The sequence below is a fragment of the Felis catus genome, chromosome X (genome assembly GCF_018350175.1).
Source record: "Felis catus isolate Fca126 chromosome X, F.catus_Fca126_mat1.0, whole genome shotgun sequence".
Lineage (NCBI taxonomy): Eukaryota > Metazoa > Chordata > Mammalia > Carnivora > Felidae > Felis > Felis catus.
Window position 1 is genome coordinate 20,159,997 of NC_058386.1, and position 24,087 is coordinate 20,184,083.

General features: G+C 38.4%; 1 protein-coding gene across 2 annotated transcripts in view; it reads right to left on the bottom strand.

Annotated features, from left to right (window-relative positions):
* KLHL15 (kelch like family member 15) overlaps window positions 1-22,565 on the bottom strand; it is a 35,927-nt gene extending 13,362 nt beyond the window's left edge. The window contains exons 1-3 of one of the 2 annotated variants that reach the window (XM_045050493.1): window positions 22,438-22,565; window positions 21,657-21,856; window positions 8,519-9,230 (exon numbers count right to left, since the gene is read on the bottom strand). In XM_045050493.1, the coding sequence (XP_044906428.1) occupies window positions 8,519-9,223 (705 nt within the window). In that variant the 5' untranslated portion in view covers window positions 9,224-9,230; window positions 21,657-21,856; window positions 22,438-22,565. Of the gene's footprint in view, window positions 1-8,518; window positions 9,231-21,656; window positions 22,133-22,437 lie in introns of those variants that run through there. The other variant, XM_011291634.4, reaches the window with a different exon arrangement.
* Window positions 22,566-24,087: the final 1,522 nt, after the last annotated feature.

Below are 24,087 nucleotides of genomic sequence, written 5' to 3' on the forward strand. Positions count from 1 at the left end.
CCACAATCTTAGTATTTGCTCTTGTTCCTTTCCTGCTTCTAACCTTGTCTCCATTTTCTGACTTCTCTGATCTTTTTTGATTTCGGCTTCTCATTTGGTTTCTCTCCCTCCTTGTTCCCTCGTTCATTAAAACACTTTTCTCCTTTTATAAGAAAACAGCTGTCTCCACTCCATCTCCTCCTTCCCTTTCACTCCACAGTTAATTTCCAATTCTAGACTTTTGTTTTCATCTCCATTTTACTTAAAAGGAAAATCAGCAAGTAAGACTAAATTTGTGAACTACCATTTTCAGTAGGTTCTGGCCTGCTTAATACACCCTCTACGGACAGTCTCTCTCCCAGGGGATCTAACAGCAGTCAACATCCTGGATTACTGTACCCTCCACGAACCTGTAAACCTGGGATGAATCCAAGTCAAAGATAGAAAACAAGAGCACTCTACTTCTATATATAAAAGGCAGAAGAGTTGAGAGAAGAAAAACACCTTGGGTGATTTTGAAAGAACTGTGCATGTGTTAATTACAATCATCCAAGTCCACAGGGCTGGGGGAGGAGGGGCTGGTAAAAGAGATGGATGTAAAAAAGACATTAAGTGAACGGTGAAAGTCCGCTTAACCTATTGACCTAATTTCCAACAGAGAACCTGGTCATCTCCGTGCTTTCACTCCAAGGGGCAAGTGAGTTGATTGTTAAGCAATTTCAAGTTTATAGCTGTATAAGGACTATTTAATGTATCAAGGGGGTTTTAAACTTTTTCAAAAACAACTCAAACCCATTAAGAACTGTAACCAAATTTCACATTTGAAATCTAGGTTACTGTCTTTGTAAGAAATATTTGTACTGTCAAATACAGCACTGCTTGTGTTTCTCATGTACTTCCGTGAGGGTCAGAAGGAAACTTCTGTTCTTTCCTCTAGATTTGTCTGGCTATAGCTGAAGTCATTAGAAATAATTAAACTTTTTTTGAGTTTTCCGCTAAACTGTAATTAACACTACAGTTAATGGTCTTGTTGCTAGACAGAAATTTTGGATTGCTCAAATGCTAGATCAGTCAAAACGTGTCACAGCTCCTAAGTAAAGAAATTCTAAAGGGTATACAGCACCTGCACTTTAAACAGATGCGTCCTTATCCATACAACGTCATTACAAGTGGTCTGCACCTCAATTAACCAAAATATCACACCATCCAAACAGGACATTAAGAGCAATTGATTTCCTCATGCGTCATATAGTCCACTGTTAATGCTATCTAAATCAACTATGCTAATAGCGCAAATATTTGGAACACTTTGTGAAGACCAATTCTGAGAGCTACTAGTATTCTTAAGTGTCCAAGGTATACTTGGACACTTAATTTGTGATCCTTGAATTCTATCCGTTTCAAGGTGAGTACAAGATCACTTATCCCCATTTTAAGATGTAGCTTTTAAAGCCACAAATTCTGTACTTTAAGTAAAAGATATTTTTTAAAAAAAGTATTGGAAAGCTCTTCTGAAGCATTTTTTATTCTGATCCTAGGATTACTTTTCACTAGTAATGAAGTTGTCTTTTTTCAGCAGACTACCAAAATTACCTCAAAGTTTTATTCTTATAACAAGCTTTCATAAAATGCAGATATGATTTGTTAAATCGAAATATATTCTCAGTAAAAGAGCTTTTTTCTCATTAAAACATAAACTTTGCTCTTTAAAAGTTACATACATCCAAATTTGGGGGGAAGATGATGAATTACATTTAATAGATCAGGAAAAAAGCACAGTAGGGAGTCTGAATATCATGAGCTAGTTTATAAAAACATTTGGAATAAAGCAGAATACATGTATATAATCTGCTTCCGTAGTAAACAGCCAATGAAAAATCAACTGTAAAAGCCTAATTATAAGCCAAACAAATTTGCTTTGTAAATCTTTATAGGATTTAAAATATTTTCTTTCCTTGTGAAAAATTGGAAGATTTTATGATTGATACAATTTCTAAGGGGATCATTGGTAAGCTCCTACCATATACATATTTATCATACTGACCCTGGGTTCAAAATGTTAAAATATCACTGTACTAAAGAATCAACATATGGGTATTTTAATGAATAATTTAACAATTTTGCTGAAAAGATCTTTCCCATACAAAAAAGTCAAGTATAATATGCACTTTGCTAAATATAGATTTGCCTCATACAATGTTTTCAGTAAGGCAGTAATTGTTTTTTAAAAACCAAAGGACCAAAGAGAGCAAAGTGTAAACTATTTAAATCTTCACATCACTGAAATTCCAAATGACAAATGCTACGTCTTATCTCTGTTAAAGATGCAAAGACCCTCGGAGCTAGTAAAAAAACATGCCGCAGACATTTGTAGGAGTAAAAACTGAAACTGAAGTCTAGTTTTAAAATTGAGAATCCACTACAGATAAAAGGGATCATAAGAACTCTTCAACAACTATGTTAAAAGGACAAGATTCTGATATTTATTTTCAGCTTTCTTATACACTGCCATGCCCAGAATTGTGCTTTCACATCTGAAGGTTTTCCCACACCCTGTACTTTTTTCAGTGCCATTACACTTCTCAGGCTGTATTTTGTTGATGCAAACACGTTGGAATTTTCATGACTCTAGACAGCAACTTCTAAATGACCCCAGCTGGGCCACAGAGACAAGTGCGTGCTTCTGCACCTCAGGGGCCTCTCCCTCCCTGCTCCAGCAGCTGTAATAGGAAGCCCTTGGAGTGGGAAGCAAGCAGACCTGGGTTTCACTCAGTCATTCATCATGGGATAAGATTCCTAACCTTTCTGAGCCTGTTTTCTTATCTATAAAACGGAGATAACCTATAGATTCTACCCACGCGGAGAGCGCTTAGCGCACGCGCGACCTGACACACATAAGGTGTTCAAATAAGGAGAATCACTGCTTCTAAGGAATTCCAGGACGAAATTTGGAAGTCTTGATCTCTTTGGTGATGCTCCCACAGAGTACACAGTACGAAAGTTTTCAGCTGGGGAGAAAATCCAGTAGAGGACTAAGGGGAAAGATATTGTAGAAGAATAAACCTAAAGATTTCAGCATAGCTACGGAGCATGATTCAGGTCCCTGGAATGAAGGAGGGCTATTCCTTGGGGAGAGGCAGAACATCCCCTTTCCATACTAGGAAGCCTCTGCTCAGATCTGTTTGTTATTTCCAAAGGAAGACTTAAAATCTCCACAGGTTCCTTTCACCAAGCTTTGCTCACTAGCTTTTAATTTTCGTGAGGCCAGGGTAAGGATCCTGACAAAAAGATGCTATACTCAAGTTGTCTTCATCAGCCACTCTACAGAATAGTTCGGTAGGTAAGTTCATTTAATACTAAACTGTACAGAACATTTCTAATGGCTGAGAAACCAGGAGAAGGGTTTAATATGTGAGAAAAGCTGCTTATTGTATGCAGATTCAGAGTTTCTAATGAACAACTCACTCCTTGAACTTCTAGAGCAGCGCTGTGCAACAGAAAAAGCCACAAATGTGAGCCAATGATTAATTTTACATTTTCTGTACATTTAAAAAAGTAAAAAACATTGGGGCACCTGGGTGGCTCAGTCAGTTAAGCATCTGACTTCGGTTCAGGTCAGGATCTCACAGCTTGTGGGTTCAAGCCCCGCATCAGGCTGTGTACTGACAGCTCAGAGCCTGGAACCTGCTTCAGATTCTGTGTCTCCGTCTCTCTCTGCCCCTTCCCTGCTTTCTCTCTCAAAAATAAACAAAAAAAAAGTAAAAAACATTTAATAATGTATTTTATTTAGCCCAATATATCCAAAATATCATTTCAAATTGTAATCAATATTAAAATTAGTAACGGGTCATTTACATCCTATGTCATCTTAATTTTTGAAATCTCCATTCAGATTTGCCACATTTCGAGTATTCAATAGCCGCAAGCAGTGGCCATATTGAACAGCGCAGTTCTAGAGTCATAGATATACACTAAAGTTTTTATCAGTAAGAGTAATCTTTTGACACTTCAGCTAGTTTTAATCCCAGTAAATTGAATGGAAAGGTTTTAAATTTTTTTAAAAGGGAGATTTTATAGCAGCACTACTGACAAAAGCCAAAGTATGGAAAGAGTCCAAATGTCCATCGATGAATGAATGGATAAAGATGTGGTATACATATACAATGGAATATAACTCAGTGATCAAAAAGAATGAAATCTTGCCATTTGCAACGATATGGATGGAACTAGAGTGTATTATGCTAAGCGAATTAAGTCAGAGACAGATGATTTCACTCATGTGGAATTTAAGGTACAAAACAGATGAACGTAAGGGAAGCAAAAATAAGATCAAAACAGAGAGGGAGAAAAACCATAAGAGACTCTTAAATACAAAGAACAATTTTGCTGGCAGGGTGTTGGGTAGGGGGAATGGGCTAAATGGGTGATGGGCATTAAGGAGGACACATATTGGAATCAGCACTGGGTGTTATGTGTAAGTGATCAATCACTAAATTCTATTCCTGAAATCGTTATTACACTATGTTAACTAACTTAGATTTAAATTTTTTTAAAAGGAGGGAAATTTCATCAATCTAAAAGAAATCTAATGGAATAGTGTGAATAAAATTTGTGACTATTTTAGTCAGAGGATTGGGCTACCTGACCTCCTAATATATAAAAAAAAAAAAAAAGAAAAAAAAAAGGTAAATTCTAAGTTTGATCAGAGTTACTAAGTAGTTTTTCCAAGACTTCTTCAGCATTACAACAAGATTTTCCTGCAACCGTTACTGAAAAATCACAACACTGAAAAGGAGATGTGTTAACAGGGACACATAAAGAAAAGAGGAAATATAAGTTAACACTAACACAAAGAAATAAGATGATAAATCCACAATGTGGGATACACTAAGGCAATCAGTGATCTGATCTTTCTTTTTAAAAAGTAGGGGACTGGGGCGCCTGGGTGGCTCAGTCAGTGAAGCATCCAACTTTGGCTCGGGTCATGATCTCAGTTTGTGAGTTCAAGCCCCGCATCAGGCTCTGTGCTGACAGCTCAGAGTCTGGAGCCTGCTTCGGATTCTGTGTCTCCTCTCTCTGCCCTTCCCCCAATTGTGCTCTGTCTCTCTGTCTCTCTCTCTCTCTCTCTCTCTCAAAAATAAATAAATGTAAAAAAAAAAAGTGGGGGACTGTTTTAGGTTAAGATTAGACATACATGAAAACCAAAAGCAATGCATAAATAATGACTGGATTCTAGGGCATTTTGAGAAAAGGGAAGATTTGAATACGGACTAGCTATTAGATGATATTAAGGTCTTATTGTTAATTTACCTAGATGGAATGGCAATGAACTTGGGTAGGATAAAGTCCTTATTCATACAAGAGGCATGTAAGTTTTTAGAGATAAGGCATTATGATGTTTGCAACTTATTTTTGAAGGTTCAGCAAAGAAAAAATCTAGACAAATATGGTAAAATGTTAACAGTTCTTGAATCTAGATGACAGCTAGACATCCATTATACTACTCTTCCAACTTTTTCTGTGTTTGAACATCCTCATCATAAGGAGAAATTCTAGATGAAAACAGAGACATAACAATCAAATATGCTGTATGAACCTTGATTAAATCCTTAAAAAGTAGCTATAAAAGACATTTGGGGGAGAAGTGAGAAAACCAGAAAACGAAGTGGATATTACATGACATTAAGGAATGATTGTTAACTGCAATAATGGTATGTATTATGATTATGTAGGACAATTTCCTTACTCTTGGGAGATCAGCTGCTTGCTCCAGTAGTTAGGGATGAAGTGTCATAGTATCTACAACTTTCTTTGAAATGGTTTCACATACCTAAAGCCAATGTGGCAAGATGATAAAAATATTGACCTACAGGATGTTTATGGGTGATCATTTCACTATTCTTTCGGCCCTTTTTATTTTTGAGAGAGAGAGAGAAAGAGAGAGAGGGAGCTAGTGGAGGAGAGAGGCAGAGGGAGAGACACAGAGAGACAGGCAGAGACAGAGGGAGACAAAGGGAGGGGTGGGGGGATTTTAAGCAGGCTCCACACTCAGTTCAGGGCTGGATCCCATAACCCTGGGATCATGACTTGAGCCAAAATCAAAAATCAGACGCTCAAATGACGAAGTCACCCAGGTGCCCCTCAGACTTTTTTTTTATGTTTAGAAAGTCTCATAATAAGTGTTTAAAAATTTAAAGCTAAAAATAAGAAGTGCGTATCAATATTCCACTTTTCTAAATTTCAGCAAATAGGATAAAACCACAAATCAAAACTGCCTACACTTTTCCCCATGTAGATTCTCATACTAAAAAAGGACCAGCGCAGATGTAACACGTCTTTATTTCTGTGCCCTTTCTGGCACCATGCATATATAATGGATATTAAAATGGCTTTGTGTGAGACCTGCAGCATACTATGGAAAAATAGATGGGCCCTATTTTCAAGGGAGCTCAAAATAGTATGGTATAAAATAGTTCAAATTCTTATTTCCCAACCCAATTTTCCATTTTAGTTTGGTTTATGAATTTTTATTTCTAGAGATAAGCTCTCAAAAATTTGCCTAACTTAAAAAAAAATTGCCTAACTTAGTGGTTCTCAAAATCTAGATAGCCATACAGGCCTACTGAAACAAATATAACACTGTATGTTAACTCTACTGGAATTAAAATAAAATAGAAAGCCACAGATTGCTTTGATAAACATTAACTCTCATATCGCAAAGGTAAGAATCACGGACACCTACCTTCTAATTATCTCACCAGTATTATTAAAATAAAAGTGAAAGACTTACACTATATAACAAAGAACTGTAAGATTTCTTTGTAGCCAGGGCTTTATGAAGTTTTCCTAAGAAATTAACTCAAGTAGGAAGCCCTAACATTTTTATTCTGATGAGATGCTCCATACCTGGCCAATGGTTAATAACCACCTCTTATACTACATAAGCAAACAAAATCCATCAGAAGGTACAAGTAATGTTTCATATAATTTACAAAACTACCTGACGGTATTAACTTTCATCTCAGCCAATCACTATTGACCATCTTGAGCTGGTGATTAGAATATAAAAAGGCTCTGCTCTAGCACTTAAAAATCACTTACTGCTAAAAATTATCCATCATATTGCACCACGAGAGGAAAATTTTATTTTCTTGTTCACCAGTACTTCCATCTGGACTGAAGTTGGGAGGGTTTTTGTTTCTTTTAGTAGTGGGAAAGCATTTGCATTTAATGTATAAAGACAAAACAGGATTCCCCAGGGAAAGAGAGCAATAAAAACAATAGTAAGGAAAAAAAATCGAATCAGACACAAATGATTTATATAGTTGATGTTGGGACTGGTTATTACCCAACAAAAAGTGATTAAGAAATGTATTCTTAGCTTCAATTATTTCTGTTAGATCAGTACATTTTGAGAATAAAGATAAAATCCCATAAAATTGAATTCTCTACTAAAAGTGTAAGTTAATGACATTTCACAACATTTCGGGGGGGGGGGGAGGGGAAACATGCCAGGCTGCTGAGTGTTATTTGTAGGCGCAAATTTGTTTATTTTTCAAATGGTGCAAACAACCCTCCTTTGCAAATATTATGTTTTTATTGTCAGGCCTGGTAACTAAATCTGAGTAACTATTTAACATGAAGGGTGTCGACCAAAGCTTTAAGTGTGCTTTCTAGAAAGAAGATGCAAGAGGGTAAACAGACCCCCAGAGGTAACCATGTGATTAGAAACCAATTAAGTTCAGCAATTACTGAAACCGCTTTCTCTCCTTTCCGCAAGAAAGGATCACAAGTGAGACTCTGACATAAAAATGAAATATGCTTACATGCAAAAAGGGCAAGGCTGTTTTGAAGAAAGACTATTTTTAAGAGAGAACTGTTACATGGTAAAATGTGCACAGGGATGTTTGATCAATGTAGATAGATGACTGATGGCCTATTTAGTTAGAAATGCCAAAACAATGGTTTAGACATAAACATGTTTTCATGGTTAAATTTAGTTAGTATTCACAGTGAAATGGGAAAAACAGAACTACTGAAGAGCAGGGAAGAAAATCAACTAGGTATGGGTAGGGAAGAATCACCACTAGGGCCTACTGGTTTTCAAGAGCTATTTTATGTTTACTCACTACGTTTTAGAGGAATACCAAAGTGCATTAATGCGCATCATTCAGAACTACAAAACTCCTCTCAACTCTAATTTCAGCATGTATCACTTAAATTAATTTTTAAAAACAGAGCTAGCCTGATGCAGTTCAGATGTAATTACTTTGTGAAAAGAAAGAAGAGCTAAAGCAAACCTGAAATATTTTGCATTACGTAATTATGCTTCAACTTAAAACAAACTACTCTACTACCTACCTGGTTCATCTTTCACCCACAATATGTGTTTTTAAAAACCTAAATGCACAAGCTACAACAAATCAGACTTCTTACACATAAACTATTCTTATAAACTATTCATTCTCTTTTTAGCTCCTGACCAAGCCTGGGAATGTCACCTATATGAGTCCTATCTATTGCTTTCAAATGCACTAACCTTCTCAAAAACACTGGATGGGGTCATCAAACAAAACCTGATGTTCTGTATGATGGTATCGGTATGTCTCCAGCGTCTTCTATCATGCCGCAGCCAAGACTGCACAGCCTCGTACAGCTCTATCTCTGGGAACCTGCTCAGATGATCATTATCCAAATAAGACATGAGCTTCTCAAAGCTAAGATAAGACAGGAAGTCAGGCCTGGACATGAGTGGCACAAAGTTGTCTAGCAGAAAGGCGTCCAACTTCTCCCTGACTCCCTCGATGTTAACACCAAAATCATCTAAGAGTCTCATAATTTCTGCACAATTTTCTAAGCAGATTTTGGCTAACAGAAAAGAGCAGCAGAACTTCACCACTTCTATAAGTTGAACATACATGGCAGCCTGAAGGATCTCATGAACAGTATTCATACTCAGTTCTATAGTTCCATAGTACATAAATTGAAGCACGTGGCTGAAACCAGTAGCAGTTAAACCTTTTAAATGAATTTTGTCCTGATCTCGCTCCCTCATGTCTGCAGTAAACATAATTCTGAAGTAATCACTCTGGGTGGCCAAGAGTGCTTTATGGGCCTGGAACTGATGATCTTCAATAACCAGAGTGACATCAAGAAGCAATCCCTCCTCATACAGTGCTCTGAACCCAGCAGAGACACTGGTGTCATGGATGGAGGAACAGAATCCTTCCACGTCCCCTGCCATGAATCACCTGGAAGAAAGGTAATCAAAGAAAACTGTGTTAATCATTTCCATGCATTCTGAAGACATTATTAACTTAAGAGCTTAAACAATTTTTCATAATCATCTCAATTCCACTGCCTAAATCATAAATGTACAAGCCCTTTGGGAGAAGACAACCTAAAGGTTTGCAGGATAATGTTTTGGCTTCCCTACCTGGGAAAAATATATCTAAATGATCACATATCTATCAAACAATGGTAAATTGTTAACTTACAAACAATATATGCCTATCCCACTGATTTTACACCGTTCACCAAATATATTTTAATATGTTCCCAGATTTTCAACACAAAAAGAATTTCTCAGCCAAACGCTAAATTATGAGAAAAAACAAGAAAGAAACCAAACCAAAAAGTACCACAGTTGACCTTGAACACTCTTAGAAACTTACCCAAAGGAAATAATGAGATAAATACGCCAAATTGTACACACACAAGATTTTCTTTCTAGCCTTACTTACAATAAAAAAAAAACTGGAAAGTATTCAAAAGCCCAACAAGAGATTATTAAATAAATATGGTGCATGCAGTTCTATAATGGATAGCTTTAACAACTAAAAATGATGGCAGCAATATACCTACTCTGACAAAGGATATTAGGTACTGTTATGTGAAAAAACAAAAAAGCACACAACTACAGTTTACTTGGTGCATTTTTCAAAATTAAATACACACATGTATGTTTAGATGAGAAAAAACCTGGAGGAATATATACCAAAACGATGACCCTGGGTAATGGGATTTCAAGAAATGTTGAAGTTTACCTTTTCTTTTTTACTTACCTCATTAACCTTATCCTAAAAAAACCAATGATCACACATTGCTTATATATTTAAAATATAAATATATAATTTTTAAAGGGAATTAAACCACATTTTTGCATATCCGAGAAATGAAGCCGAGACAGTGGACTGATAATTAGATCTCCGAAGCAGAATCAACTAATTCAGTCTATTAGACTGTTTATGAAGCAAAGCAATTTTCTCCTTTTCACACAAGCACCCTCCCTCATACCCTGCCCGCCAGCCATCTATCCTCTCCTCTCCACCTCACACAGCTTGGGGCCTCCTCCGTTCCCGAATTCCCTCCCTACCCTTTCCACTGTGCCCTGTGGAATCTTGCTTCAGTGAAAACAAACTCCCCTACAGCCTCCTGCTGGTCACAAAGTTTTTCCCGCAGTCTGATTTAAATATGAAAACATACTCCTCTATAGCTTATAAACCTACTTTCTAAGGCTCCTTTTTAGCTTTCTACTGTCCTTTTTCTAAAACACGGCCTTTTGCTCAGATAAAAATTCATCTTCTATTGCTTCTTGTCACTTGTCACATACACACATCCAGATCGATCACTCTCTCATGCACGTTTGCCAACAACTTTGGCACCTGGCTAAGACTCATGTTCTCCACCTCTTCGATGTTCACATAAGACCACTCATCCAAAACCTGAAGAGTCAAATTTCCCTGACCACCTCAACTGCTTCGGCCTCCCTCTTTACTCCATTTTAAAATCTTATTCCTGTACCTGCTAGATGTCAACACAATCCATAACTGGTCCCCATCTAAAATCTTAACTGTCAACTCTTCACTCTGCTTAATCTTCGCCTCCCTTTTCACTTGGTCTATCATTTCCAAACTTTACCTGTATCCTTCTCCAGCTTAGGTCTTCTGGTGTTGGACACAATCTCCCAAGTTCTTTCCTTTCCAATCTCCCCACTCTATTACCAAAACCTCCTTCTTTACTTGCTAAAAGAGTACTTCTGTGTGCCAGGCATTATGTTAGGCATGGGGGAATGTGCCTTTCAGGAATCCCCTCTGCACCCTGGATTTGGAAGAAGCCTCTGATACTGAGAGTGAAAGGCATCTTCTGTGGACATGCCAACAGCTCTACTTATCCAATCTTGTGAGCAGACTATCACCGTATTTTTGTTTCATCAATGTTATCTGTGACACCCCATATTTAACTTCTTGATGTATTAACCCATTGTTTCAGTAGTTACCCCCGTCTGAAGTCATCTTAAAAAAAAAAACACCTTTGTTAATCAGCAAGACAAAAGTCTGAAAGAATAATATGCCAAAATGTTACCTCGGGATGGCAGAGTATCAAGAAGTTCTAATTTTTTCCCTTTTGCTGACCTCTGTTTTCTAATCTATCTGCAGCAAAAGTATATGATTGTTTTGAAAATTCATTTTTAAAAGTATTAAGAAAAACTAATTGCCAAGTCCAATGGTTATAGACTAGTCCCTATTTTGCAGAATCCTTCCGCAACATGACTTACTCCCTTGGCTCAGTTTCATGAAATTACTTCCCTGATTCTCTTCCTATTCCTGGGCTGTTTATTTCTCAATCTCCTCCCTGGCCTCATTTTTCTTGAGCTGTTCCTTAAACACTGGTGTTCCCCAGAATTCTGTTCTCGGACCTTTTCTCTTTTCATCTTAACACCGTATCTCCTTCAATAATCTCATCTAAACCCATGGTTTCTTCTAACACCTACCTTTACCAAAACCTTGACTATCTCTGTCCAAATAGTGAATGGATGCTAAACATTTCTTCTTGTGTCCCACTGGGATCTCAAAAACATCATGTCTAAAAGTAATCATAATATGACCTTCTCCCAACCAGTTCTTTCTTCCATATTCCTCACCTTCCAAGAGGCAGTCTAGGTGACTCTCTCACTCAATTTGTCCCTAACTTACCTGCAAGTCTTACTGATGAAATTATATATATACAATCACTTACCTAAGACAGCAAAGTATGCACACAGTGAAATTACTATCAAGTTTTTTATTAGTACTCCATTGTTCCAAAAGCTCTATTTTCACTTTGAAGGCAGAACACAAGAGGTTTGTCTATCATGTGGAAAACAGATATAAAATAATTTAGATGCTACAAGTAATTCTTGGCAAAACAACTTTACTAACACATTCAAGATTAAAGTAAGATATGAGGGGTTTTTTCCTGAATTATTTTTAAAGGTAAAATTAATGAGCTTAGAATCTTCCAAGTGATATGAGGCATACATACACAAATGCGCACTGGGAACAAAAGGAACATCACACGGCGTGGTATCTGAATAATCAAACATTATGCTTAATAGCGGACTACCCATATCACACTAATGACCAGTTTTCAAAATAACTGGAACTTAAAAATACAATAAATTAGATGAGATGAAATGTCTGATATTTCATTATCTTTCTCAGGATCATTATAGACACCAATTATCACTGTGACTTGTCAAGACACTGGTCACATTTAATGGAGATTTAGTAATAGAAGACTCGACCTCAGGGTTTGTATACGTGAGAGTAGACTGCTTTGTGTTTTATTCATCTGTTATTTTCACAATGCCTAGAATACCATATATTTCACTTCCTGTCAAAGTAACACTCTCTATTCAACAGTTATCACTATCTGATAAGGTCTCCAACAACTATTATTCACCTTTCTGGAAAAGGTTTCATCTGAAGGAAATTTTTAAAAGGAGATACTATGCTGCAATAAACATAGAGGGGCATATATCTTTTTGAATTCATGTTTTCGTCTTTGAGTAAATACCAAGAAGTGGAATAACTGGGTCATATGGTAATTCTATTTTTAGTTATTTGAGGAACCTCCATACTGCTTTCCACAGTGACTGTACTAATCTGTAGTAACCAAGATATGGAAGCAACCCAAGTGTCCACTGATCGATAAGTGGATAAAGAACACGTGTATGTGTATGTACATACATACACATACTATAGAACATTACTCAGCCATTAAAAAGAAGAATGAGATCTTGCCATCTCCAACAACATGGGACGGGCCTAGAGGGTATACTGCTAAGTGAAATAAGTCAAAGACAAATACCATATGATTTCACGCATATGTAGAACTTAAAAAACAAATGAACAAGGAAAGAAAGACAAAAAACAGACTCTTAATACAGAGAACAAACTGGTGATTGCCAGAAGGGAAGGTGGCGGGGGGAATGGGTGAAAATAAAGAGAATTAAGAGTACACTTCTCCTGATGAGCACTGAGAAATGCATAAAATTGTTGAATCATTATACTGTACACATGAAACATAAGACTGTTAATTATACTTGAATTTTAAAAAGTACAATTAAAAAAGTTTTTTAACATTTATTATTGAGAGACAGAGAGAGACAGAGCGCGAGTGGGGGGGGGGGCAGAAGGAGACACAGAATCTGAAGCAGGTTCCAGGCTCCAAGCTATCAGCACAGAGCCTGACACAGGGCTCGAACTCACAAACCCCGGGATCATGACCTGAGCCGAAGTTGGATGCTTAACCGACTGAGCCACCCAGGCGCCCCTAAAAAGTACAGTTTTTTAAAATAAAAATAAAAGGAGAAACTATGTGATTTCTAAAAATAAAAAAAAAAAAAAAAAAAAAAAAAAAAAGCAATCTAGGTTCCAGGTACTTACTATGGTAGAAACATCATAGGGCAAAGACAAAAAAAAAAAAAAAAGGAGAATGGTAAACTGTGAGTCAAAAGACCCTAAAAAATATAAGGACAGCACCCATACTCCTCTGGGATCCAGCACACCAAGGGGGACTCCAAGCAGGCAGGCTTCACTCTGTGATCCTGTCCAGTCACATACGGTCAGACTGGGGTGGGAAATATGAATCAAGAGAACACTCTCTTGTCAAGAATTTAGAAAAAGGAAAAAGAGAGAGACGTGCACTGACTGTGTATGACTGGAACTGGAACATGTCAAAGAGCAGCTGTAGGCACCAACTTCTGCCTGCCATGTGGGCCGAATATCAGAGAAAGCCAGTGAACTGAGAAAGAAGGATAAAGCCAAGACAAGAGGACAGGGAGTGCTCCCTAACACCTTCATTTTTCCAGTTTCTAGGCTCAGCTCTATTCCTGCCCTTGGGTTCTAAGAGAAATCCTTCCATGCTTGGAACAAATTCCTATTTTACTACTATAGGTGTGTTTTCCCTTCACATAACCATGGTCCCTAACTAATATGGTTTTAGAACAGAACCTGCTATACTTTAAGTTACTCAAACCTTCTTGGTCTTATCTCTGCATCTGTAAAATTGAGAACATTCACCATGATGACCTCAAAATTTTTAGTCAGAAAATTTCTCATTTATTCTTCTACTTTTTATAAGACTTTACAGAGGTATAATGCACTTACGTAGGTGTGCAGGCTAAATAACCTGTAGCTATTTTTCAAGCCTTAGCAATGCATTTGTGAAGTTTACTTGATCTAAATTGATTTCTAAAACTAATTTGTGATAGCTGGGACTTATCAGTAACTTCTTTTCTACATGAAAAAGTTTGGTGCATCTATCAATAAGACTAATAACTAATAGCTTTAGAGCAACAGCAGTATTTTGTATTTTTATAAGGAGAAAACAATAAAATACTGTGATTAACTGACCAACATTTAATCTCTAAATGGAAATAGTTGAGTTAAAAGCACAGGTGTGGAGTCATATGCCTGTTTTGAATCCTGGTTCTAACTTCTTCCTAGCTTTGAGACCTTGGGGCAAGATATTGAGCCTCTCTGTGCTCTAATGTCCTCACTTGTAAAAAGCAGGCACCAGTATCAACAGAACCTTCCTCACAGGTTGCTGTGAGGACTGCATGAGTTAATACACGTACAGACTTAGTTAATACGTGTAAAGACAGTATATGGCCCTGAAGTACACCATAATGTTAGGGCTCATTATTAGGTCCCTTCAGTTGGTGCTAGTGGAACCAAGAGAGTCAAACGGCCACTTTAAAAGTCCAGTTGCCTCAGGGAGCCTAGGTGGCTCACTCAGTAGAGCATGCGACTGGATCTCTGGGTTGTGAGTTCAAGTCCCACAGAGCACGTAGAGATCACAAACAAACAAACAAGTCCAGCTGTCTCTAGAGAACCCTTCTCCCTAGCAACAGCACTTCCTTAGAACCCCAACCTGTCTTATCAGTGAAGTCTCTTAGGAGCCAGGCCAACTCTAACTTGATAAAGAAACTAAGGTCTATGGGTGAAATTTTTCAAGGTCATACAACTAGTTAGAAATAGGGTTAAAACTAGAATTTAATTTACAAAAAAAATGTGTTTTGTTAGAGCAAAACTTTTGAAATTAGAGTGCTTTCTAGTACTCACCACCTGCATGACCTGGCGAAATGTAGTTAACTTCCTGACCTCAGTTTCCATTCATACATTAGGAATTATCATCACCACCACCTTATTATTGAATTGGGGTAGTGATTAAATAAAGTCACTTCAATGCCTAGCCCAGAGCAAGGCATCCACCAGAGGTCAATCAATGATGGCTTCCATTGTTCAGCTCTTGCCTAATGCTCCTTTACCATCCAAAAAAAAAAACAAAAACCATAGGAACTTGGTACCTCTCAAAATCACCTCTACAGACCCCACATCTCCCTAAAGTTTATTAAAATGAAAATTCCTAAGAGATCAGGAGATCTCTTACTGGTAGTCAAAATACTGGACTTCATTTTACAATGGCATTATTTTCTACTATTTCTCAACACACAAGTATAATTTTCTAGCTTTTATGGGCTTTTCAAGTTTTTCTGCCCTAACCAGGGTAGCTACTCTCTATATCTGTGCTGTTCAATATATAAGCCACTAGCCATGGGGCTATAGAGCACTTGAAATGTAGCTCATCCAAATTGAGATGTGCTCTCAGTATAAAATGAATGCCAGATTTTTGAAGATTTAGTACAAGAAAACCCTGTAAATTATCTCTTTACACAATTTTTTGTACTAATCACGTTGAAATAATACTTTAGATATAATGGGTTAAATAAAATACACTAAAAGTAACCTCACCTGTTTTTTACTTTTAAAAAAAACTGTGGCTGTAAAAAATTTTAAATTACATGTGTCTTGTGTTATATTCTATTGGGCAGCACAGAGCTACAACATCCATGTTTAAGGCATCAAACAACCAAACTTACAAAGGAACATGTGAAACAAAACCAACTTGTTCACAATCCATACCCTGGAAGCTACAAAGAAAAGAAAAAAAAGTGAGGCTTAAGATAAAAACACAAAACACCCATGTAAGCAAATAAAAAAAATAATACCTACAAAGAGAAAATTATAAGGATACAAAAAAAACCACACAAAATCTTATGCATAAGAATTTTCTTTAAAATTATAGCAATTCATGGAATAAATAGTTTTAAGAATGAATCTCTGTAAAACTAAACTCAAATAAGGACTATAAATCAATGAGGTCTGGCGAAAAAAATCCATTAAGGGGCTTTGAGAAGAGGTATTTACTGACTTACAAGATGTTCCATGCACAGAAACTCTGTATCCTCACTTTTCAAAACAGATCATCAGATTAAAGGAAATCATGGTTTATAAACTCACATGTGTATATATGTATATATATATATGTATATATATATATATATATATTCTACACTTGGCCTTCAGAATTTCAAATGGCAGGTTTTTTTTTTTTCAAAAGGGGAACCAACTTAAAACTAAATGACAAGACATAATTACTTCACTAGGAAAAAAATACTGAAGAGTTTGTCTTGTTTCATAAACTTGGCACTGATTAAAGAGAAACCTTCGTATTTTCTACACCTAAGAATGATTAGTATAGTGATTTTCAAAGTACAGTCCAGAGATAAATGAGGTCCTAGTCCCCTAAAAGAAATCCACCAAGTCAAAACTATTTTCAGAGTCATAATTTTAAAAGTTGTTTGTCTTTTCCAGAACTTTCATTCTCTGTTTTCCAGAGGCTACACGTGTGATATGGTAACAGACTGAATGCAGAAGCCGATAGGAAGCCCACTGTCTTTCATTAAGTCAGACATTAATCAGATCTGCAAAATGATGCCACTCTTCTCACCAAGTTTAGTATGGTTTTGGAAGACAGTTAATTTTCATTAAAAAAATGTTATTCAGATTAACCTGTAATGGGTTTTTTAAATAAACTGTATGTACAAATATTTTTTTTAATTTCCCTGTTTTAATTTCTATTTTGGTAAATATAAATAGATACAACCCACATTAACAGAAGCTCTTAAGGGTCCTCCAAATATTTAAGAGAATAATGAGGTCCTGAGACCAAAAGGTTTGAGTGCTCCTGACAGTATAAGAGATCGATGACAACACACACATGCACAAAACATATTCTTCCTACCTCTGCCCTGGAAGACTATTACTGCTATTTATATCACAGAAATTTTTAACAGTTCAAACTCTCTAGTGACCAGTAAAGAAAGAAGTCTGATGGGGGTAAAATTGGACAGGAAATTAAACGCAAAGAAATTAAATGCTTCCTTCTCAGTTAGAAGGCTGCCATTCCAATCTCAAGGCAAAATTTTAGGCAATTAAATAGAAGGTATTTCAAAATCAACCTCCATGTTTATGCCTTAAGCAATAATTTACTGCTTTCACGTTCCTCCCAAAGCTCCTTGAAAATTCATACAAAATCTTAAGTCATTCGGAACAAAAGCTAGATTCTCAAAGCCTGATACACTTGTTTTCAACGAAAAATTTAAATTATTTCATACTACCTTCTTCCTCAAACTGGTGGCTTACCAAAGCTGATGCCTAATGCAGAAAATCCCATACTCGCACACTGAAAAGAAAATGCAAGGCTTACTACAGACAAAAATAGAATCATGGAGTTTCTCACAATTTCTGTTAACTTATAAAAAAGAAATTTTAAGTTCAGCAATCTCAAAGTGGTTAACTTCTCAATCTAAAAGGCAAGAAAAATGTAAAAACATCCTATATTAGCAGTCATTTTATTCTTGGATACACTATTCAAATTGAGAGACAACTCAGTTTAATACGGGAGGCAAGGCAACATAACTTTAATTTACTTAATACTGGAAATTCTTTCTTATCTATCTAAATGTTCTTACAACTCAGTACCAAACTGCAAATGACCATTTAACTGAGCTTTTAGGAAGGCTCTGGGTCCTCCAGCCAGGTTGGCACCTATTATCCAAATTACTTCACTTTTCAGGTATGTTTAGCATTTAATCATTCTATACCACAAGAAAACTTATAAGAAAAAAAAAAAAACCACTCCTGCTTCAATGCTATTTTTTCATCAGAAGATTTTCATTTAATGCTCTGCCTATTTCTCACTACAAGCAGTAGTAGTCCAAGAGTGATGTCATGGAAAACAGCTTCCCTAGCCTTTAGAGATTGGATCCAGTGAGAATTCTAGGAAAAGCCTCTACTGGGGAATAAAACTCCAAATCTTCTAAGTTATATCCTAACAAGAAAACATCAATATTATAGTGTTAACATTTTAGTTCTCTACAAGAATTATACAAACAAACTAAATCTTTTGGAAGGGATCTTGATGTCCTGATACAGATTTCCTGCAAATCTTTAAATGATGTAGAATCATTAACTAAATTCAATGATTTTATCAGAGACAAAGAATAAATTTTCTATCTGTTCTTATTTGCTTCAATGATTCAGCCAGATGAGCTTTAAAGGCCTTATATTAAAAACAGAGTATCTGAGGAAATACCTCCCCTTTTCTAATTTCTTCCAAAGTTAAAATTTCTAATTCTGAAAAGGCCTTCCACTTTTGTACCAGCGGCAATACAACATATACCCACAGCAAAAATGAACCACAAGAGCCCCTCCAATGATTCTTAAAATAGCAATAATAGTATTATCTCCTATTATTCTCCCCCTTGTACCCCTTGCCCCAGATACACTGGCCTCTTTTGCTATTTCCTGAAAACCAGCCATACACCCATCCTAAGACTTCTACACTTGCTGTTCCCTCTACCTGGATCACTATATCTCCAGATATATAGGGCTCCCTTCAGGCCTTTACTCCAGTGTCATCTCAGCGAGGCCTTCCCCAAACCCCATCTTTAAAATTAAAGACAAACAAACAAAAAAACAAAACCCACTGCCAGAAATCCTCACTTTACTTTTCTGCTTAATTTTTCTCTATAGTATATTAAAATTGAGATAGAGCCTCTCTTCCTTGTTTAGTTTACTGTTTGGGTTGTTTTTCTTTTTTCTGGTTTTGCTTTGACTGTTGTATCCCTCACAACCTAGAAATAACAGCGCTTGGCACATAATAAGTGCTTAATAAATATTTGTTGGATGAACAGATAAATTTATCCGTTCATTTACCACATAACAATCCATGTTCTGTAACCACCCCTGATTTAAAAATGAGAAAAATCAAAGCTCACAGAGGTTAAGAAACCTGCCCGAGGCCCTGATCCTTAAGCGGTGGAGTTGGGGTCCGTCCCACTTCAGAGCCTCTATGTTTAATCAGTATCCTACAAGGCTTCACCAGTGACTCTTAATTTCTTTTCAATAAAAAACCCCACACAAACTACTGCATGCCAGTTCAGAGAAAATATACGCTAATAAATTAATCCAACCTCTCAAACTAAATATTAATTCTCCTTACAGTTAACGTTATTTACTCTTAAAATATTTACAAAGTGAAGGGCGAGCTGACAGCAGACCAGCTAATTTTTGGGACGCAAGTGAAATGAAAATTCGGACCCCCTTATCCAAAAGCTGGAAAAAAGTGTCGTTAAAGGTACTAAAATAAAAAGTTTTCTCCTTTCTTCTGAGGTATCTCTCGACTTATTGGTGTTTTTTTATTTGCTGTTTAACGCGTTCTAAGTAAAGAAAAATTAAAAATTTAAATTAGCATGAGTTTCATCATTCACCTTTATATTGTACAATGCCAGTTTTATGTGCAGATTATTACACCAACTTCGGGGCCCTTCTGAACACCCATGAAGGCCAAGCCAGCCCTGGTTCCAAGATTTTTGCCCCAGATAACCCAAATCAAGGCAGAGAGAAGGTCAAACCTTGAAATTCCCAATAAAGCAATGATTTACCAAAATTTTTTCTTTAGGACAAACGAGAAGTCCGATGTATAAAAGCCTAGCACATTACAAGAGGCTCTACCACCTAATTTAATCCTACCCACTTATATTACTCAATCTTTTTACAAAACACAAAAGCATACTCTAAAAAACAACCGGGATTAGATTATAAAATAAAAAGTCTCAGAAAACCATTTGTTGGCTAAAAATAACAATATACTAAGAAAAATGCTTCTCTTTCACTTTTTGTGGACCATTTTTAAGCCAAAACATACTACATGGTACATTTTTGATGTACCCAGTAAGAATTACTCCATACTGATCTGTTTTTACACATATGTATTATAAAATCTGACAAATAAGTCCAAACCACAAATATTTACTATTCTATTATTTCTCCCAAGTTAAATCAGCAATAGAGCGCAAATTAACACCCTTTACCACTGAAAAACTGGTTTTAAGCACCTACTAAGTGTTGTGATGACTTAAAAAGAAAATTAAATTACACAAATACTAGTACATTGCCAAAAAGTTGAAAATTTCTACACATTTCTAGATCTGTTAAGAATTACAGAAATCTGAATGCATTTGTGAGCTCTTCAAAAATAATTTTCAAATTAGTAGAGATATCCAGGCATCCTGTTCCCTAGATATGAAAAACAGCATTAAAATTAAAGAATATACCTTAAAAGCATTTTCTAAGTTACAATTTAATCAGATCAACAAAAATAAATTTAAATTCGGAAAACACAGAAGACTAAACACAAAGTGTTAAATAAATATTCCGAGTAAGAAAACGGGCATAAGCGGCCTAGAAAAATGAAAAGCAAAGCACTACAGTAACGTTAAATTTGAATTAAAGAATACCGTTATTTAAATAAGCAGTTAGCATTTCGTAGGAAGAAGGCCAAGCAACGTGACTATTATATATCTGGTCGATTCACAGCACTGCTTTGCTATTCCGTACTTATTGCTTACTCTTATAATACAGAAAAAAAAAAAAAAAAGAGGCAGCAACAGTTAGCCACTACAACGTTAACCACTCTGGCAAGGGTTACTTAAAAAATTGCTTTGCATTTTTACAACACTTTACAGCTATAGGTTATTTTCATATATATGACCTCATATAGTCCTCACTACCCTGTGATGTGGCTATTACCGACTAGATTTCATAGATAAGAAACCGAGGATCGGTAAGCGATTTTCTCAGCGTCACCCAGTCGAACCCAGACCTTCTGATTCCACGTTTTATGCCTCGCATTTCGCATACTTCTATTCCAGCCATAAACAGAATTTTTAAAGGGAAGGAACGGGTTAGGGAGAAAATAATCATGGTACCTGCAGCTGTGTGCTGCAAAAAATGGCTGAATTATGCTTCTTCCTTCTCCCCCCCTCCCTGAAAAAAATTAGATTTCAAACAATTTAAGTAAACTCAAAGACAAATTAGTTCCCGGCGTCTACCAAATGTTTGACTCGGGTCTGTGCAGAAAAGGCTACCAAATCGGTGCCGAGCGCGGGGACGCGGACGAAGCCCGGGCTCCTGCAGGCCGGAGGGCCAGGGGCGGCTACGCACCTCGGGGGTCTGTCCAGCCTCTAGTGGACGGCAGTCTGCATCAGGAAGAAGCGGGCCGGCGGGCCAGGCGGTGGGCGGTCGGGCCCCGGGATGGCACTCGGCAGGCTCCTCGAACCTCTACAAGGGGCCGCTCCCGGGCCGGGCCGGGGCGCTCCGGCGGGGGGCGAGTCTGCGCGCCTGCGGCCCCCTCGGAACCAGTCCTGGGAAAGAAGACAGCGCTGAGTCGCGAGTCGAGACAGTCGGGCTCGGCACAAGGCGCAAGGCGGCGCGGCGTCGGGGCCGGGCCCGGCCTTGCCAACGCCAGGGGCCTCGCGGCGCCCGGCGGGGCTCGGCTGGAGGGCCGACTCGGGGCCACGGGCGGGGAAAGGGGCTGGGGGGCTGCGGGCAGCAGCAGAAGCACGGGTGGCAGCGGCGTCGACGACGGCGTCTCCGGGCTTCTGCCCCGAAGCGCGCCGAGCCTCAGGATCACCCACGCCGGGGGTGGAGGAAGGCGGGAAAGGGGCGGGCAAGGGGCGGAGCGTGCGGGGCCACGAGCCAGGGGCCGCTCCGGGCCGCGCGCCCCCTGCGGGCCGCGGGAGCCGCCCGGGGCCGGCCCAGGGAGGCGGGGCCCGCCGGCAGGGGGCTCCATGCGCCGTCGTCGCAACGCGGAAGCCTGCCACGCGGGTAGGGAGGTCGAAGGGTGGGAAGGCAATAGTTGGAAAACAGGCCTCGGAGGCGCCCTCGTCCCCCATCGGCGCCTCGAGGGGGCCCGCGCGCGGGCCACGGCCCGGAGGGTGTTTACCTTCCCCCTGGTCGAGCGCCAATGCCGCCATCTTTCAGCCAGCGCGCGTCACTTCCGGCGCCGGGGGAGCGGGAGCGGGTGTGGGAGCGGGGTGGGGGCAGGGCTGTCCCACGCCCGCGGGGCCCCACGTTCAAGCCGGCCACGCCGGCGGGCCCCACCGAGAGAAGAAGGCGGCCGGGCGCTGCACTGCGGCCTCGGCTCGACGCGGTTTCCCTCGTGGCGTCGCCGTCGGGGCTGGGAACGCCGGGTGGTGCTTATCCCCTCGCAGCGGTCTCGCTTAGTCTGCATGAGCGGTGGTCTCAAGCTACTGCGGGTGCGCCCACCCTCGACAAAGTTGAGGGTTGGGGCGCCCGGAAAATGTCTTTTTGCATCTTGAATACCACGGTGGGGGTGGGGGCGTCTGCGACGACGTGGAGGAAGCCTTGCCCTACCTACCTGTTTTATAAAATTGACTACTTCTGCGCCAAATGACATCATTTTTGTAAAGCAACTTGCAGGAGATTATTGCGTCATAGTTCCACTTGGCTTATTGCACAGCAATTACTCTTTCGGGAATGCATTTCCCAGAGGTGGGAAAATTCATAGAAAACGGCATGTCTGCCCCACAGAAATGTCGGATCTAAAAACGCTGTTCTATTTGCGTCAAAATAAGATGGCAAGAACGAACATTCAGAGAGCAGTGATTTTTGGGGTGGTTGTTCTTTTTAAATAAATCAGCTGTAGAATTTGAGCTAATGTTTTTTAAATATATCGCCTTACTTGATTTAAGAATGTAGAACCATACTAAAGCCTGTTTTGTAAATTTATTATTGTGAAACCTCTTTGTGAGAAAAATGTAAATGACAGAAATACACAGCTGGAGGCCAGTGGTTCTACAACTAACCTTAAATTAAGTCATCCAGTGCCCATTTCTAATCTAAAACTGAGGATCTCCTACCCTAACCCCCCTCCACCCCCCGCCGCCATTTTCTCTCTACACCAATATCCCCATGAATTTACAGTGAGGTGTGTGGCTAAAAGCGATCATTATCTCTTTCTAGCAAACTTGAACATGTCATGTTTCCCAAGAGGCCAAGATAGCACACGGTGTACTTTTTTGCTGAAGTAGACTAGTTCGTGGGAAAAAATAGAGAATCACCTGAATCCTAAGGAAATAGGGAAATAAGCTTACTTTTTCTGATTTAAACTATAAAACAAGCTTTAAAAAACTGTAAGCCATAAAATATACTTTAAAATGACATACATTCAACTTTGAACATTTGCGTTTTCATACATTATTCTTGAACGTTTAAAATGGGTGAATTTTGATTCTTGTGTATTAGCCAACAAACATACATTTTGAGGTATACATAGTGTAGCACTGACCTGTACAGAGAGAGACTTACGTTCTTGATTCAAGCAGGAATTGAAATGTGTCTGTGTTGTGTGTAGCTGGTATATATACCTACAGTGAGTAATGTCATGAACCACTGTGATCATTACACCCCTTATGGCATGATGTGGCCTCATATATGACATTCTGTTACATCCAAAACGTCTTTTTTAAAAATACTGTTTCTGTGTGCTGTGTCTTTTCACCAATCTTTATATTTACTATGTAGAGTCCATTCCTCAAAAAAAAAAAAAAGTTATATGTGATCTATGATACCT